The sequence below is a fragment of the Pteropus medius genome, unplaced genomic scaffold, assembly GCF_902729225.1.
Source record: "Pteropus medius unplaced genomic scaffold, Ma_sr-lr_union100, whole genome shotgun sequence".
Taxonomy (NCBI): domain Eukaryota; kingdom Metazoa; phylum Chordata; class Mammalia; order Chiroptera; family Pteropodidae; genus Pteropus; species Pteropus medius.
The window spans coordinates 1344023-1360315 of record NW_024353906.1 but is presented as its reverse complement, the minus strand read 5'-3'; the positions used below and the strand labels follow the sequence as shown (position 1 = coordinate 1360315).

The 16293-nt window shown below is 33.4% G+C and overlaps 1 protein-coding gene across 4 annotated transcripts in view; it reads right to left on the bottom strand.

The window, feature by feature from the left end:
* The window catches only part of SOX6 (SRY-box transcription factor 6), a 460797-nt gene that overhangs the window by 335350 nt on the left and 109154 nt on the right, over window positions 1-16293 (bottom strand). For all 4 annotated transcript variants that reach the window (XM_039851521.1, XM_039851522.1, XM_039851519.1 and 1 more), the window contains exon 2: window positions 4935-5175. In XM_039851521.1, the coding sequence (XP_039707455.1) occupies window positions 4935-5171 (237 nt within the window). In that variant the 5' untranslated portion in view covers window positions 5172-5175. The remainder of the gene's footprint in view (window positions 1-4934; window positions 5176-16293) is intronic.

Below are 16293 nucleotides of genomic sequence, written 5' to 3'. Positions count from 1 at the left end.
TATTATCATTTTATTTCAATTACAATAAAGAATATTACTGACATCTTTTGTTTATAGCAGAAAAATTATTTTAAAAACTTTTCTTGAAGATAAAACACACTTGGGAGAATTTGATTAGGTCTCCAAAATAAGGAGTTCTGATATTCTGGGGCTGGAAGTCTAGCATGGTTATTTCTACTTAATCAGACTAGTAGGTAAAAGCCAGATGCATGTAATCCCATTTTGACTTGAAGTACGTATCGAAATAAGGATACATATAAGTGCACACATATTCAGATCCCTCTTACAATCTGGTTGCCACTTTTGGATCTTGAAAGAGATACTGTTGGTACCTTGCCCACATCCCCATGGCCTACCCCAGATGTTACCTGCAAATAGTTTCCTCTTAGATAAAAAGTGTCTGTCCTCACATGGGACCATTCTGTCCAGGAGCAAGTCTACCCTTTATTCTCTCCCTGGTCTCAGTAATTTCATTTCCTGTTCATTCCTGACTAAATTTCTGTCCACATGTTCATTACTTAAAATATTTTCCTCACCTTCTGTGTGAATTTTGTCTTCTTCAGAATCTATGGGAACTCTTCAAAAGATAACCTCCCTAACTGTTCACTCTTCCACTTATTATCAGACTCTCACCTGCCCTGCAATTATTCTCCTAATAGGTGACCTTGTTTCTGGTGTTATCTCTTACAACCCATTCTCTGCTCAGCAGCCAATGTGATCTTTTAAAAACATAAATCAAATCATGTTAGTCTCTTGATTAAAATCTTCCTCTTGCACTTGAAGTGAAGTCCAAACATCTCACTGTAGCCTATGAATACCCCATAGTATTTGTCACCTGCCTGCCTCCTTGATTTTATCTCATACCCGTCTCTTCCCTCACCGATTCCACTGGAGTCACTCTGTTGCTTTCTGTTGCTCAAATACACTAATCAAAAGGCTTTTGCACTTACTATATATTCTAGCTAGGTGTCTTCCCCAATTTTTTGCATATTTGGCTCCTCATTATTCTAATCTCAACTCAAATGTCATCTTTTCAAAAAGACCTTCCCTGGACTGTTTAACGTAGTCATCTCGGTCACATTTTCTTATTCAACTTTCTTCATTGCACTTATTATTGTCTGAAATTGTCTCACTCTGTGAAACTTCTTTATTGTCTGTTATACCACTAAAAATTAAGTTCCATGATAGCAGGGATCTTATCTGTCTTATTCCCAAGAAAGTCCCTGTGCCTGGAACTTAGTAGGTGCTATATACTCAAGCAATCTTTAGTAGATAATCATTACAACACAATATATGCCACTCACTAAACATTACCACAAAATGTTCATCTATGCTTGTTAACATTAAAAAGAATAATACACTATACATTTTTTTCCATAAGAAAATTATGTGAATTTATTCCTGCCTAACAATTCATCCCTAGTGGGAACAAAAACATATTTCAGGGGACAGTGTCAATATTCCTCCGCAGAAAAAGGTGCTGCTACACTGGCAGTGATTGTACATAGTGAGGGGCAGTGGATTTTTATTTACACTAACTTTTCAGTCTTTGAATGGATCTTACTAATTAACACAGCACCCTAAATTTAAAAGTGAACATTTTTGTGTCATATAAGTAATTGTAACTGAAACCAGAGTCTAAAATTTTTTTAATCTCAAATTGGTCTTTGAATGCTGACCTCTAAAGTTTCTATTCTCCTTCTTTGCTTATGCCATAATGAATTCTTGTTTGAAACTGCATGGTCTCATATTTTGTTAGAGTGCCACCTCAAAATAATCAGAATTTTAACGCATAAAGATTTTTTTTTCTAATCAGGAAGTACGGATTAGCAGAATTTCTCTGCTTTGTCTTTACCCTCTCTTACAGAAAAGGTCCTCTGTGGTCTTGATATTTCAAAGTAAAACCCTTCCTGAACCCAGTAGATAAGAAACTTGTAGTGCCTGCTTCTAACAGTTCTTGAGTGAAGGCCATCACAGAAAGTAAATAACAATGGAAACTGAATAGGTGTTGATACACTTTTTGTTGTTGTTTTCTAGACTTCCTTTTAAATTTTATTTCCCCACAACTATTTTATGGGGTTCAATTATAGTAACAGATATGATCCATTGAAGAAAACTATAAATTTCACTTAACTTCATAATAATTCTTTTGGACTTCATATTTATCTGAAAGTAGAATGAGGTAAAAAATTTATTAAATTTTATTTTAGTCACAGTCCCCCCCCAACACACACACACAGGCACACACGCACGCATGCACACACGCACGCACACATAATATGTAGGTTTGCAGGATGGCCCAGAAACCTAAAATCCTTCTATTGTTTTTCTTTCCTGAAAGGAAAAAATTGTTTTGTGACGATACTTGCAATATAAGTCATTACAGATCTGATGTTATAGTTGTTACACAGTACACAGTATTGAATCTATCGAATGAAAAGGGAGCACAAAGGGAATTTCCAAATGCAGCTGCTATTTCCCATTTGTTAAATCCTTTTATTATACCGTATAAGTACACAGCTGGGAAATACTATAGAGTGTGAGTTAAAACAAAATATTTTGGCTTCCAGACTTTCAGAATACACAAAGGGTCCAGTGGAAAGCAATGCTTAATATCAAAAGAGAGTGAAAGTTTGAAAACATTTTCAGAAAGAATGATTTCTTTTAGACTAATATATAACATATTTATAAATTTAAAACTATTTAATACTATCATAAATTCCACTTAATATAAATTTGGTAAGCACATTATTAATATCCATTTTCGGACAAAATTTTAGATCATAAAATTTTGAGAATAACTCAATGAAGAAATTTGGCACTTGCCAAGACACACAAAATTTTACTTAAAAATATAAGCAAAGTGTTCTCTAAAGAAGTAAAATTCGAACTGCATTATTTCTGCCTCAAACTACATTTTCCAGTTTAGTTATTTTTATTTGTCCATAATTATATTTGGCATAAAAGCAAATATATATCTTGAACCCATCCCTTCTCTCTATTCTGTCAGCCTCCACACTAATCCAAGTCATTATTATCTCCTACCTGGACTTCTAAAACAGCCTCCCAACAGGTCTTCCTCTTTTCATTCAGTTTCCCTCCCATCCATTCATACTACAGCCAGAATTATCTGTGTGAAATATTCTTAAACCCTTTAATGCCGTCCCATTGCACTTAGAATCAAATCTCACTTCCATAATGTCGTCTGCAGGTCTTTTTGATTATAGCCTCTACCAGTCTCTCCAACCATATCTGATGCTACATTGCATCCTCACTCATTACACTCCAGCCACAAAGACTATCTTGAATTTCATAAAACTCAGTTGTATTTTTCTCACCTCAAATATTTCATACATGCTATTCTCTCTACTATTTTTACTCTTTCTTCTATTCTATACCTGGCTGGTTCCTATCAACCTCAGGTCAGAGAAGGCATTCCTATCCATCCATTCATAATTAGATTTATCCCATTATGTTCTCACATAGCATTCTGTTATATTTCTTCCTAACACATATCACAATTTTAATTATGCATTTATGCATGTATATTTGTTCAATTTCTGTTCTCGCTCCTAGATATAAACTCCATGAAGGCACAATCATGCATGTTTTGTTCACCACTATACAACCAGCACTTAGTAGAATGTTGCACCCAGAGAAGGTGCTACATAAATAATTGTTGAAATAAAAATAAAACATAGCCCGAATACATAGCTTGCCAAAAATCCAGTGACAGTGATTTGATATCTATTTCACCCATGCTATCTTGAAGGTATAAAATGAACCACTCAAGTTCAATCAGAAAACAGACTTCCAGTCTTGCTTTAGTATACTTTCTCTCTTCCTCCTATTCAAGGAAAATAAATCTTCCAGTGGATCCATCTGATTTTATAATGATACCCTTCAAACCTAAAATGAATTTAGAAAACTCTTATGTTTCTTCCAATCCTCTACATCTCACCTAATGCTCCAGAGTACTAGTTATGTCTCCAAATCACCTGAAAAAGAAGAGTGTCTGCATCTATAAATTATGAAATCCAGTCTTTGAATTGGTTCTGAGACATTAAGCATATAGCGAGAATTTAAATACATGTTGTTAGTAGTATTTTTATTAAGAAATAAAACTTTATCTATTTGCCCACTTAATATACTTTCCATTAACTTAACCAAAAGTTAAGAAATGTAAAACATGGTCTAAAATTCCTAATCGAATAAAATACATTAAGGTTTTGGTCAGTTCTAGATACTAAAAAAATTGAATACTTTTGCTTAAACTACACAATGTCACTTGCTATGGTTTCTGTTTTGATTATTAAAGATGAAATTTAACACAGGAAAGCTCCCTAATGCACTGCATGTATTTGATGCTGTTGTTTCTACCTTTAGGGAAAATTCTTGCAGTCTGATTGTATGATACTCAGGAGCTTTGCATGTCCTTTTGAAATTAATATATAGGCACATAAGTGAGAAAAGCTTTATTATAAATCAAGAATAACCATTAAAATTGACAAATACCTGCATTTCCTCACTGAAGATGTATTCACCATATGATCTCATCCACATAGACATGTTTGCTTAATACAATTTTTCAATACTAGTACACGGCCACACTTTATTTGATCATATCTATTTTGTGGTATTATCGAGTTCACCACCTTAAATTCAGAGATTCAAAGAATAAGATAACTAAATCTCCTCCACATTAAATTAAATATCTTTTGGGAAAGTGACCTAATAATGGACAAAAATGAAATCACAAACCATTTTCCATTTTTCCCCCTTACTAGTATATTAATAATATATACGGTGGTTGTTTCAGGACCTGAACACAAAAAACTCTAATGATATGTATTTCGAGCTTTCTCTAAAACACCTATATGTAATGACGCATACTAACAAACACTAGTGACAGTAGCCAAAAATTCAAAGCTCACCATTCTTTGCTGAGATGACAGAACGTTGTCCCAGTCAGCATCTTGTTGAATGGTATTGACAAGTGTTGGTAGCTCCTCAGAGTGAGGTTTGTTGTGCATTATGGGGTGCAGAGGCAGATGGGAGGCCACATGTTGATCACTGCCTTCTTCCTTTTCCCTTGAGGTCAAATCTTGGGTCATCGCTTCCTCTCCATCAGCTGCACAGGCAAATGGAGAGGTGGCTTGCTTGGAAGACATTCTTCTGCAGAAGAAGAAAACAGTGTGGATTAAAAAAAGCTGTTGATGACAAAAAAAAAAAAAACACCTATCCCTTACATTTGACTAATTTAGGAAAAGAGGAAAGTATTCTAATTTCAGAAATGTTTGTGATCTACTCTAAACCATTAAAAAAAAACTCTTACCTTATCTATTCCTTCCCTCTTTGCTTTTAAGTCAGCAAAACTCTTCTCAGTAATCGGTGTATATTTTCTCTTACCAATCCATAAATGAAGTTTTTATGAAATAAGTTTGATGATGTATAGTATATGTATGTGTGTATTTTTCCTCCCAGTTCTCCCAACTAGATTATAAGCTTCTTGAGAGTAATTTGGTTGATGGCTATCAATGAAAAAAAAAAAAATAGATGAATGAACTGGCAAATGAGCTAGTTTGGAGGATGATTTGAAAGTACAAATATCCAAATTTTGCTTATGCTTTATGTAGGAACAAAAGTCTATATAAGAAAATATAATCAGGAGAGTAAGTAATCTATGATAAAAGTCCTAAGCGAATTTGGTCCAGACTTCTAGTTTACACCTTGTATTATGAGTGATAAGCCTAACACTGTTTAGTGTCAATGTGATTCTTTTCTAAAGACCTTCAAGCTGTGTCAACTGCTGTAATTTAACTTTTAAGTGACATATTGATTGAGTGGCTGATAACGTTAGATTAGTCTTGAGGCAGTTTTATAACGTTTGAATTTAGCATATGAAATAACTATGCCTCTATTTTATATTAAAAAATACATACAAGATTCAAAGCATTTACTATGAAAACAGTAAAATTCCTACAATGCATAATAGTTTTAAAACTCTTAAAACAATTACCGAATATTTATCGACTATATTCAGCACAAGGTCCCCATTCTGCGCTTTCATATACAATCGGAAAATTATGATTATTAAAAGAATTTCAAAACTTTTATAGCATCACTTTATCAAGATGATTTTCTTAGCAAAATGTTTAGAAATAAAACCACCAAAAGTTTATAACTTAAAAGAGGTAATTGAGTATTTTTTCTAAAACTTTATGCAATTTTTGTTTTATAGCATCTTTAGCTCTAAAATTGCTGTGTAATGAAAGGAATAAAATCTCCACCTTAATTGCTCTTTAAAATTAATTGATTTCATACCATTTTTTTAAAAAATGCACAAATCAGTTAACATAGGAAACCACATGAGCATTTTTCAAATTAGCAAATCATTAACTTGCTAGTACTGTTTCTACAGACAAATAAATACTGATTAAAGGGTCTAGAAATCTGAGATTAACAGTTAAATTTACAAATCTGTCACATGCTTTCATGAATATTGCAGTGAAGGAAATATCAAGTGCAAAGAAAAATAATTAAGTTAATTCCAATTTAAACAGTAGTTTTTATGTAGCAGCCCATGTTTCACATAGGATTTAACAGCTAATGCTAAATTTCTCACAATTAATGAGGGGGCTCAGATTTAGTATCCTACAGTGAAAAAAATTAATATAAGATCAGCTAATCTAATTATGCACAGTTCTAAATAAAAGTATTACAGGCTTTTGAAGTGCTTTGAAACATATTAAAATGCTGATACCTACTTATAATAATCGCTCTACAAATAATAAAAATTTCATCTATTAGACGCAATACTAGAAATAAAATAGGGAAAACGAAGTACAGAAGAATGTCTATATTTTCTTTGAGAAGAAAGAAATAAAATGTTCTAAAGAGTACTACATCAAAGAATCAGATAAATATATTCTTGACCAATTGTAATCAATACTAACAAACGGACAAATGTGCACACACTTAGGGAAAATGATATTAAAGGATGTTTCTTAGTCTACAGGAATCACTCTGGAGCTTACTTCACTGGCCTCATAAATACCATAGGAAAACCAGGCAAATTATAACTGTTCTGCAAGTTTATCAAGAGTTTGCCATAAACAATAAGAATGTTTTTATAGTTCAGATAATGACAGTACCAATAATGTAATCATTCATATTAAAAACCAAAGAATGAATTTACTTCTGCTTTTTAAAACAGCTAAATACAATTGAAAGTTATAATCCAAAACTCAGAAGGACTTCAGCTCCCCAACAAACATCCTCTTATTATAAAATGACTTGGCTCCTTCTAATATCAATATCTGTGATTGTTGCTTTAGTAAGAATTAATCTTGACACAAAACACAAAAGTCTCTTAAAAATAATTTCAACTATAAACTGCACCAATGAACAATAGTGCACAATCCTAATTAAACACAACCATGCAGCTGTAAAAATAGACTAAATCTGTCCAAAGCTACGAGTTGAGTTTAAAGGCTGGTTTGTTAGAGTGTTTTCTTAAGGAAGGCTGGGCCCTCAGTCTTAATCAGCCAATAAATTATTTCCTGCAATTACATTAAATAGAAAATTATCTTCAAATGGGGAGTGTTAATTGAAAATCAAAATTCAGAGGGAAGTTTAGAAATTACACGCTGAATACAATTAGTGAGGAAAGGCTTCACCTCTACTTCATCAACAGTCTTCTGGTGATTCCTCCAGTGACCATTCAAGAAAGCTACCTATTTATAACATCACATAATTTGTCTTTTATTTTGCACTCACAAATATAAATGTGTATTAAGGTTGCAAATAAAACAGACTGCCAAAAAAAAGCAATATTAAATCTGACTGTTCATCCTCAGTTCACACCATCATCAGGGGACAAGGAGAAGGGGAAGGTAGGATGATGCTAGTAAACAAGCAGGGAAGGCATACTCGAACTTCAAAATCCCTGCCTTTAGCAAAGGAATCAACATTTTTTGGTTCCAAGAATACTTTTCCATATTATATTTTACTTAAGTTTCGTGTGTTTACTATAGTTTCAAACATGTTGTTAGTAGAGAAAAAAGGTGATTTTGTCGTTTTACTTAGGTATTGCTCCATTGTGGGCATTTCCTTTTGAAAAAATTGCTGGAGTTGTTTCAGGTTTATTTTTTATTGTTGGTTTTATTGTCGTTTTTGTTTTGGGTAATGGCTTTGTTGTATTTTTAAAAGAAAAGTGTTCCCAAAGCTTTTTAATGCACGGTTTGCCAAGTAAGTCTTAGATTTACTACTTGCTAGATTTGACTTACTGAATATTTTTTGCATAATTACTTTATTAAAGAATCTTCAATTTACTGATTGCATTGCGTTCATTTTATTTCTTTACTTTAGCTTTCTCTTTTAAAACATTTTACTAGACCAACTAAACAGTATTCTAGGAGCTGCAAAGATACTTGACCTTTGGTTATGCCTTTACTATAACCACTACACCATGCTACTCTCCTTTAGAAACTCATAAATCAAACATACACTTGTTTTAATGTTTTATAATGTCACGTGGAATGCTTACTTTTACCTTTAATGCTCATATCAATAATTTTACGTTACAAAAAACTTTCACCCCCAGTGTATTAGGACAGTATCTTACTTTAGCTGCTGCCATATATAACTAAAGAAGCAAAAGAATCAAAATCCTTGTGAAATGGTCAATTTTATGTGACTTTACTTTGTTTTATTTTTGCACTATTATAACTTAAAAATCATTCAAATGAATTGTTTTTTTAATTTGTATTTTTTAAAAATCTCCCTAGTTATACCCCCTGAAAACAGGAGTTTATAATGGAAGTGCTGACACAACCCTAACTAAAGCAGCGCAAATGTTGCCGCTATAATACACAAAATCAAGTTCTATTATTCTAAACTATCCTCGCTCATGGGATTTTTCTTTACTGTGCTCCCAGCCAAACTGCTGAAGCATGAAAAATTTAAATGCAATCAAATGCGCCCAATTCTACTTTACTAGAACAAGTGTCTACAGTGGTACAATCTTAAAAGGAGATGCAACAGATTTGTTTGGTGTTTTTTTTAACTGTTTATTTATAATACAGTGCAATGGAGATAAAATAAAAGAGGAAATTACACTCACATGGTACCAGTGTATTGACTACACAGAGTACATTATAATCAGAGAGAAAAACTACATTGTCAACTTATCACATTGGTTAAACAAGATGGTTTTCTGGGGCATAGCTATTATCAAGTAAAACCTCCAAAGAGAATTACATATCTTTAGGACACATAAAACTAAATTCCCATCATGTGTTCCCCGAGTTTGAAATGCCTCTGCCCAGCAGATCAAGTGAATTCTCAGGATGCCAGGACACTGGAAAGAACTTCAGGGCTTAGGACTTTTGGGAATGAGATTGTCAGAGATAAAGTCTCCTGTAATTGATAATGTTTTCTAGGAAGTCAGTAAGAGCGCCTCTAGAAAGATGATAATTATTTTACTCTCAAACCCAGTATGAAATCTCAATGTTTAGGCCATTACAAACCTACTCAAACAGTAAATTTACTTTGTGGCCTTTAACAAGAAATCAAGATAAGCAGGTCTAAGACTTCATAAAATGGTAAGGACTGGATAGCTACACATTAAGTCCTCTGTCTCAGAAAATCATACTTTCTAGAAATTTATACCTTTCTGATTTGATACTGTTATTTTTTTAAAAAAACTTATTTGTATATGTTTAAAAATTGGGACTATTTTAAAACAACTTTCTCATAAAGCATAGCCACTCAAAATTACTTTTTCCCCCTTTACTATTGCTTGAAAAGAATCCATTTCTCAATTATCATTTGGGACTTATGTAACTATCCAAAAGAGCCACTAAATTTATTGGAACAATATTTTTAACCCAATTTTAAAAAATGTTTTCATTACTTCTGATTATCATCAAATCACATTCACTTTCTAGATGTGTTACTTTACTCAAAAGGAGCCCTGTTTTGAACATAAAGCAACATTTTAATAGTTGGTTTACTTAAAGAAAAAATTAAAAATTCAGGCCAACATTCACATTTATTTTTGCAGCTCAGCCCCAGGCTACCAAGGTAGACTTATTTCAGTCAGATAATTCACTGTTAAGGCTGCAATTGATCTGATACTGAAAAATAAACAACTAATTTTCCAAAAATATAATACAGTGCCTCTCATTTTAAGGAGCATGAGTAACAGATATGTTCAGCTGCCAAAATGCACAATACCCAGGAACCCTTACAAAAGATGCCAGTCCACCCAGCCTAGGGCAAAGAATGATTTGAAAACCTTCCTCTACCTCTAATTCCCACATTTAAGGATGGGGGTGGTGGACAGGCTGTGGGGAGGAACCTCAATTCCAGACATTAAAATGAAGACATCCTTTTTAAAGCTTTTCCTGCTTCATTTACATAAAGGCTGTGGGTTGTTATTGATTCCTTTTGTTTTTTTTATCCAGCACTACCTTCTCGCTCCCTCAAACTTCCCTAGGCGTTTGCCAGATTTTTCTCTCTTCTATCCGTTTAATAAGCAAATGACAAAATTTAGTGAAAAAGAAGGTAACTGCTTTCAGAGCTACCTTGGAGAGTTGTAAATCTATCTTTTAAAGTTTGTAGTGGCTCTTTCAGAATATATATGTAACACACGCAGACATAATATCTGTAAAAAGATAAGACAACTCACTGATTTGAGATAGCTATCAAATCAATAGAGATGAGGCAAATGAAATATGCTTGAGGCTCTGAAGTATGTCTAAAGAAGTGGGTTAAATTAATGAATTTTGACTTATCTAAGATTTTTAATTTTTCATACCAAAGCACCAAAATTGTCTCCAAAGGCCTTCTGAGGTTCTTACAAAACAGGGACTACCTGGAACAGATTCTTCTCAAGTCATCAAAGTTTGTGTTTCTAGAGTTTATATTTAGCTGACAATATTGCTGTCACTTTATATAGCTTAAGACTGTTCTTTGGACTAGAGCTCATATGTCTTGGAATGCTTTGACTCATGAATTGTTTCTCCTGATAATGTTACATCACGTAACCACCTCTGTCTAATTGGTTAGTATCTGCTGGAAGAGGCAGGCAACCAGGCTAACGACTGCCCTGCCTGCCTGACTGCCTATGGAAAACCTGTAATTATTACATGTGTCCCCAAGTATCCAGTTTCATCCCAGGATCACAACAACTTGACTTTATGTAACCTCTACCTATACTTTTTGCCTGACAGAAATAATATTCAATCTTTCTCACAGTTCATGTACCATTAACTTGTTGGGAACTTTGATCTGGAAAGCCAGGCCCAAAATACAGAAATAAAATCAGTCACTTAACAATAAGAGCAAAACCAAACAATAGCTACTATAAATATCAACTAATTTAGAGGAATTTAATCAAGCACAATGACTATAGCTCAACTGAAAGACCTCAATGTGGATTGACTGAAAGAAAGCTGTCTAAAATAATGAGAAGGAATTTATTTATATATGTTCACTTTGAATCTCCTCTTCACATGAAATGAGAACCATAATTGCTAAAGTGAATACCACGCATGTCTTTATCAGCTTGAAACCAACCCACTAATAAGGAAGCCCAATTACAGGATATCTTATCCAATTATCAATAAAAATTATAAACTAGAACAATAACTTCACAGAGAGAAAAGGTAGGAAACTGTCACTCCATACTTTTTCATTCTTACCTCTATTTTCACTTTTTAATGTTGCCAAAAAAGAGAAAAATGAAAATTGATACTGTTTAGATTGTTTCAAAAAATGAAGGCTCATACATTTGAGGTCCTCCTTTAGCTAAATAAAGCAATCCAGGAATTCCTCTCTTTCGTGTAATGAAATAAGGTATAAATTTCAGGTTCCTAACAAATAAGAGAAAGAAGAGAAAGAAGAGGAGGAAGAAGGGGGAAAGGCCACGGGAGCGGGGAGGGAAGGGAAAGAGGAGGAGCAAAGGGGAAATGGGAGGAGAGAAACAACTGTGGCTTTGCAGTTCATTTTCAGTTTGTCTACTTAATGAAAACCTCATTGTACAACCCTGAAAACCATTTCCAGCAGGCAAAGTATTTCTGATTCAGCAGAAGTTACACAAGCATCAAAGCAGTTAAATATAGGTGCCAAGCCACATTGCCAGGAGCTCTTAGTACTGTGAGTTAGTGTTACCTGACAGCTTAGTGAATATAAAATTACTTGTTTCTCCAATTGAAGACAATCAAATTGTCACCTTCCATTGTAATAATGCACAACTAGTGATCAGCAAAGTGCAAACATAATTACCATGAAGAAAACAAAAAATCAAATCTTAATCTCTCTACAGAGTAAACACATCTATCTGGCTTCCCCCCAAAAGGAGTGCATTTTAATACTGAATGCTATGATGCAATGTTTATGTTATTTAACAGTAAGATTTATTAGTCTTACATTAAATTAAAATGAAAAAGAACAAGAAAGACCAATTCATAAAAAGTGAATACAAATACCAATAAGAGCACTACAACTTCTCAGACAGAGTAGAAGGCCTGCAAATTATATCACTGCCATTTGGACCGATAATCTTAAGTGTATGTCAGCAGCACATCCATTATAAAAACCACGCTTTCAGAGATTTCTTTCAAGCCTGGAAACCTTTTTGAAGGTTGAAAATTCAGGTAGGATCCAACCTCAAAAGCTTTTGTCTTAATTTTCCTTAAAAGAAAAATGTTATGCTTTATTTTTGTCTTCTAAAGTAGCCTGTATTTTCGAGGATGAAAATTCACCTTACAAAATTGATTTAGTATCTCGATCCAAGTTTAGAAAAATAGCCAAGCATAAGGTACACTCAGCATCTGGAATTCTTGTCAAATTTGGTGGCCAGATTGGCCCACTATCGAAGGGATTTCAGTAACTCAAAGCTAGGTTAGTATTAAAGCACTGAAAATATAACATGGTTCTCTCATACCCTGAAGATTCCTAAGATATAAATACAGATGCTGCTCCAAACAAACTGCATTTAGTAAAGTGATTTTATATCTAACTCAAAATTTAAAACATTCAGATTTACAGCATTTCTTCCAATATTACAAAAACTATCTTTCCTATCATCAAAACACTCATAACATCGGGGTTTTCTTTCATCAATAACATCTTTCTTTTATCAGAAAAGTATAACATACTTGCAGTTAATGCCTGATATTCTACTTTTACCTGATACCTCTGTCCTGAATAATATCATTTATAATCCTCTAAAAGAAAGGATCTGTTAAGAGAGAGGGGAAGAACTGCCGCAGAGTAAAAGTGGAATGAATTTGAATCAGAGACCATCAACAACATAAGATTCCCTGAGCCTGAATCTTTGCATATAAATCCAGACATTTGCAATCAGATATATCATCCTTAGAATGATGCTCTCATCCTTTATAAATCTGAAATGACCAATCAATCTTACATTGTATTTCTATGCCTCCATTCTTCCATTTTATTAGGGAAGGGGTTTTTTTTAGGTGAAAATGTTAAATGAAGACATTGGGGTTGACTTCGTGGTTAAGTCAGAAGCAGAATAAGGATGGGAGAAACAGAAAAAAAAGGAAAGTCCAGTCTCTAGTTGGAAGTCTTATGGTGATTTGAGATAAATTTCATATCATCAAGAGAAGTCTGGATGTGAGAAATAAGACTGTTATAGGAAAAGATCTTTTTCCTTGACCTTGCCAACTTTCAAATAATATAATTATTTTTTTCCAATGGACCCTACTTTAAAGCTTAACACAATAAAACTTCCCCATAAAGGGCGTGTGATCGGTGTCTTTTTTTAATTTCAATGATAAAACTTAACACATTCCTGAAATTATACTCTTACAGAATATTCCTTACAATATAGTAATAATAAAAAGTATCAGCAAAAGAAAAAAAAAGGAAACCTGCTCTCAGAGAATGCCAGGGATATATTATCATAAGCTTATAATAAGTGGAAAAAAAGTAAAACATTAAAAGATTTTATTTTATATATAAAAAAGAAGCTTATTCTCCATGCCCCATAGGTATGGGATCATGTCACCCTTGTTTATCACTGGATCCCCAGTGCTGAGTACAGAGTACGGCACATTGCAGACAATCAATAATATTGGAAAGAAAGAGGGAAAATCAGAGAGAAGAGATGAGCACACAGCTTATTTTTTAAAATCAAGGTGAATAGTCACAGAAAATACCACTCACACATTAATGCTACCAACTTAAACATTATTCTTTCTGTATACTCTTTCTACCAAACATCTCATTCCTTAATATTTAAATCATATGATTTTTACATCTATACCCCCAACACTAAGCTCTCATTTCCCTGAAACACAACAATCCTCAGATGACTGCTGGATGTTTATACCAAGATGTACTCCGCTATGTCATATTCTACAAACTTAAAATTAGATTCCTCATTATTTTCCTCAATACCCTCTCTCATTCATTCACATCCAGAAGAGCATCATTCTCAGAATCATCCAAGTACAAAACATGAACACTCTTTCTATCTCCTCTTCTTAATCTTTGTTCCTCAATGCCAGCCTGTCATTAAGCTCCATCAACTCTTCCTTAATACCATTTTTCAAGCTTGTACCTTCTAACCACACTCGTAATCACCTTAGTACAGGGCTTTATTACACTTCATACCTAGACTCTTGCAACAGACTCTAAACGGATTTCCCTAATTTCAGTATTTCTTCCCTCCAAATCATTCTTACTGCCATTCCCTTTATCAGGCTACTCTCTTGATCAAGAAAAATCAGTGTCTCTCTCTTGATGATGGAAAAAATTCCAAATTCCTGTCTCTGGCATTCAAGGCCCTCCATCCAGATCCAACCAATCTTTTTAAACTTATCTTCTTATAGTCTACACTTTAACCTTCTACTCTAACTAGACCGATATACTCAAACTTCATTTATTGCTGCCTCCTAGCCTTTGCTCTGCCTGTTTCTCCCCCTCACTTTCTTATCACTAGGAAACCAACTGAGACTATTCCAAGTAACTACGATCCACCCCTCTTCTAATCTCTTCTAATAAGTGCTCTGAAAGTTTATTTCTTTATATCATACATTCAATACTTCTAATGCATACTATCTTACATATCTTTAAGTATATGGTATCATTATATTTTTTTATAAGTAATCCCAACCAGATTATACATTTTTCAAGTACAAAAACAAAATCCTAGGCTTTGCTATATTCTCACAGTACCTAGTACAATATTTTGCCCAAAGAATACACTCAATAAATATTTGCCTAATTATTTAAATATTATTAAATGAATAGGCAGAAATTAAATTTAAGGTATTATGCTTAACTAGCAGATTTAAAGTAAAATTTCTAGATCTCTGTACATAATTTGGTTTTCCAGGACTATTGCCACTTTCCCCACCCCCTGGCCAATTACACTCATTTCTTACTTTAAAAGTTCTACATATTCTGTGGCAAAACAAAACAAAACAAAACAAAAAAAACCACACATCAATCTTTATTGTTATAAACATTTAAAAGATGGATAGATAAATGAACAGACAGATGAATGGATGAATTTATATAGACGTATAAATGGATGACTATTGAAGAGACAGTTGAAAAGATACAGAAATAGTATTTACTAGATTAAAGAAAGTATCAGTTCCTGTGCTCAGCACTGCTGTATGTATGATCTCATTTAGTTCTAAAACAACTCTACGAGTTAGATAATACCATTGTCCCTGCTTTACAGATAAGAAAACCATGGCACAAAAAATGTTTATTTGAAAAAAAAAAATTAAAACTTGCCTAAAGTCATACCTAGTAAATACAGAAGGCAGAATTTGAACTCAGATGGTCTAATTCCAGGGAAGATGTTATTAGAATGAAAGGTAACTGATAGTAAGTCTAAAGTAAATAGATTATTAACTATTTTCAATTATCCTCTGAATTTTTTTTACTAATTTGTACACTTCCTATAGAATTTTATTTTGAATATTCCAGTTAGTCTAGATATTCATTTAATCCAAGCTAGTCAAAAGATTTGCTATCTTTACTTTTTCCTTCCTTCCTACTTTTAGAGTTGAAGGAATTTAATTACTGGTTTACAAGTATAAAGACAGAGAGAGATGTAGAGAGACAGACAGACAGAGACAGAGACAGACAGTGACGGAGAGACAGAGAGAGAAAAGGAAGTAATCCTTTAACAATCCATTTCACTCTCATTCCAGACAGTTTGACAACAAAATTGATTGTGGAAATAGTTAAAGCTATTGGCACACAGGTCTTAGAGGTTCACTGTAGTTTTTATACAGT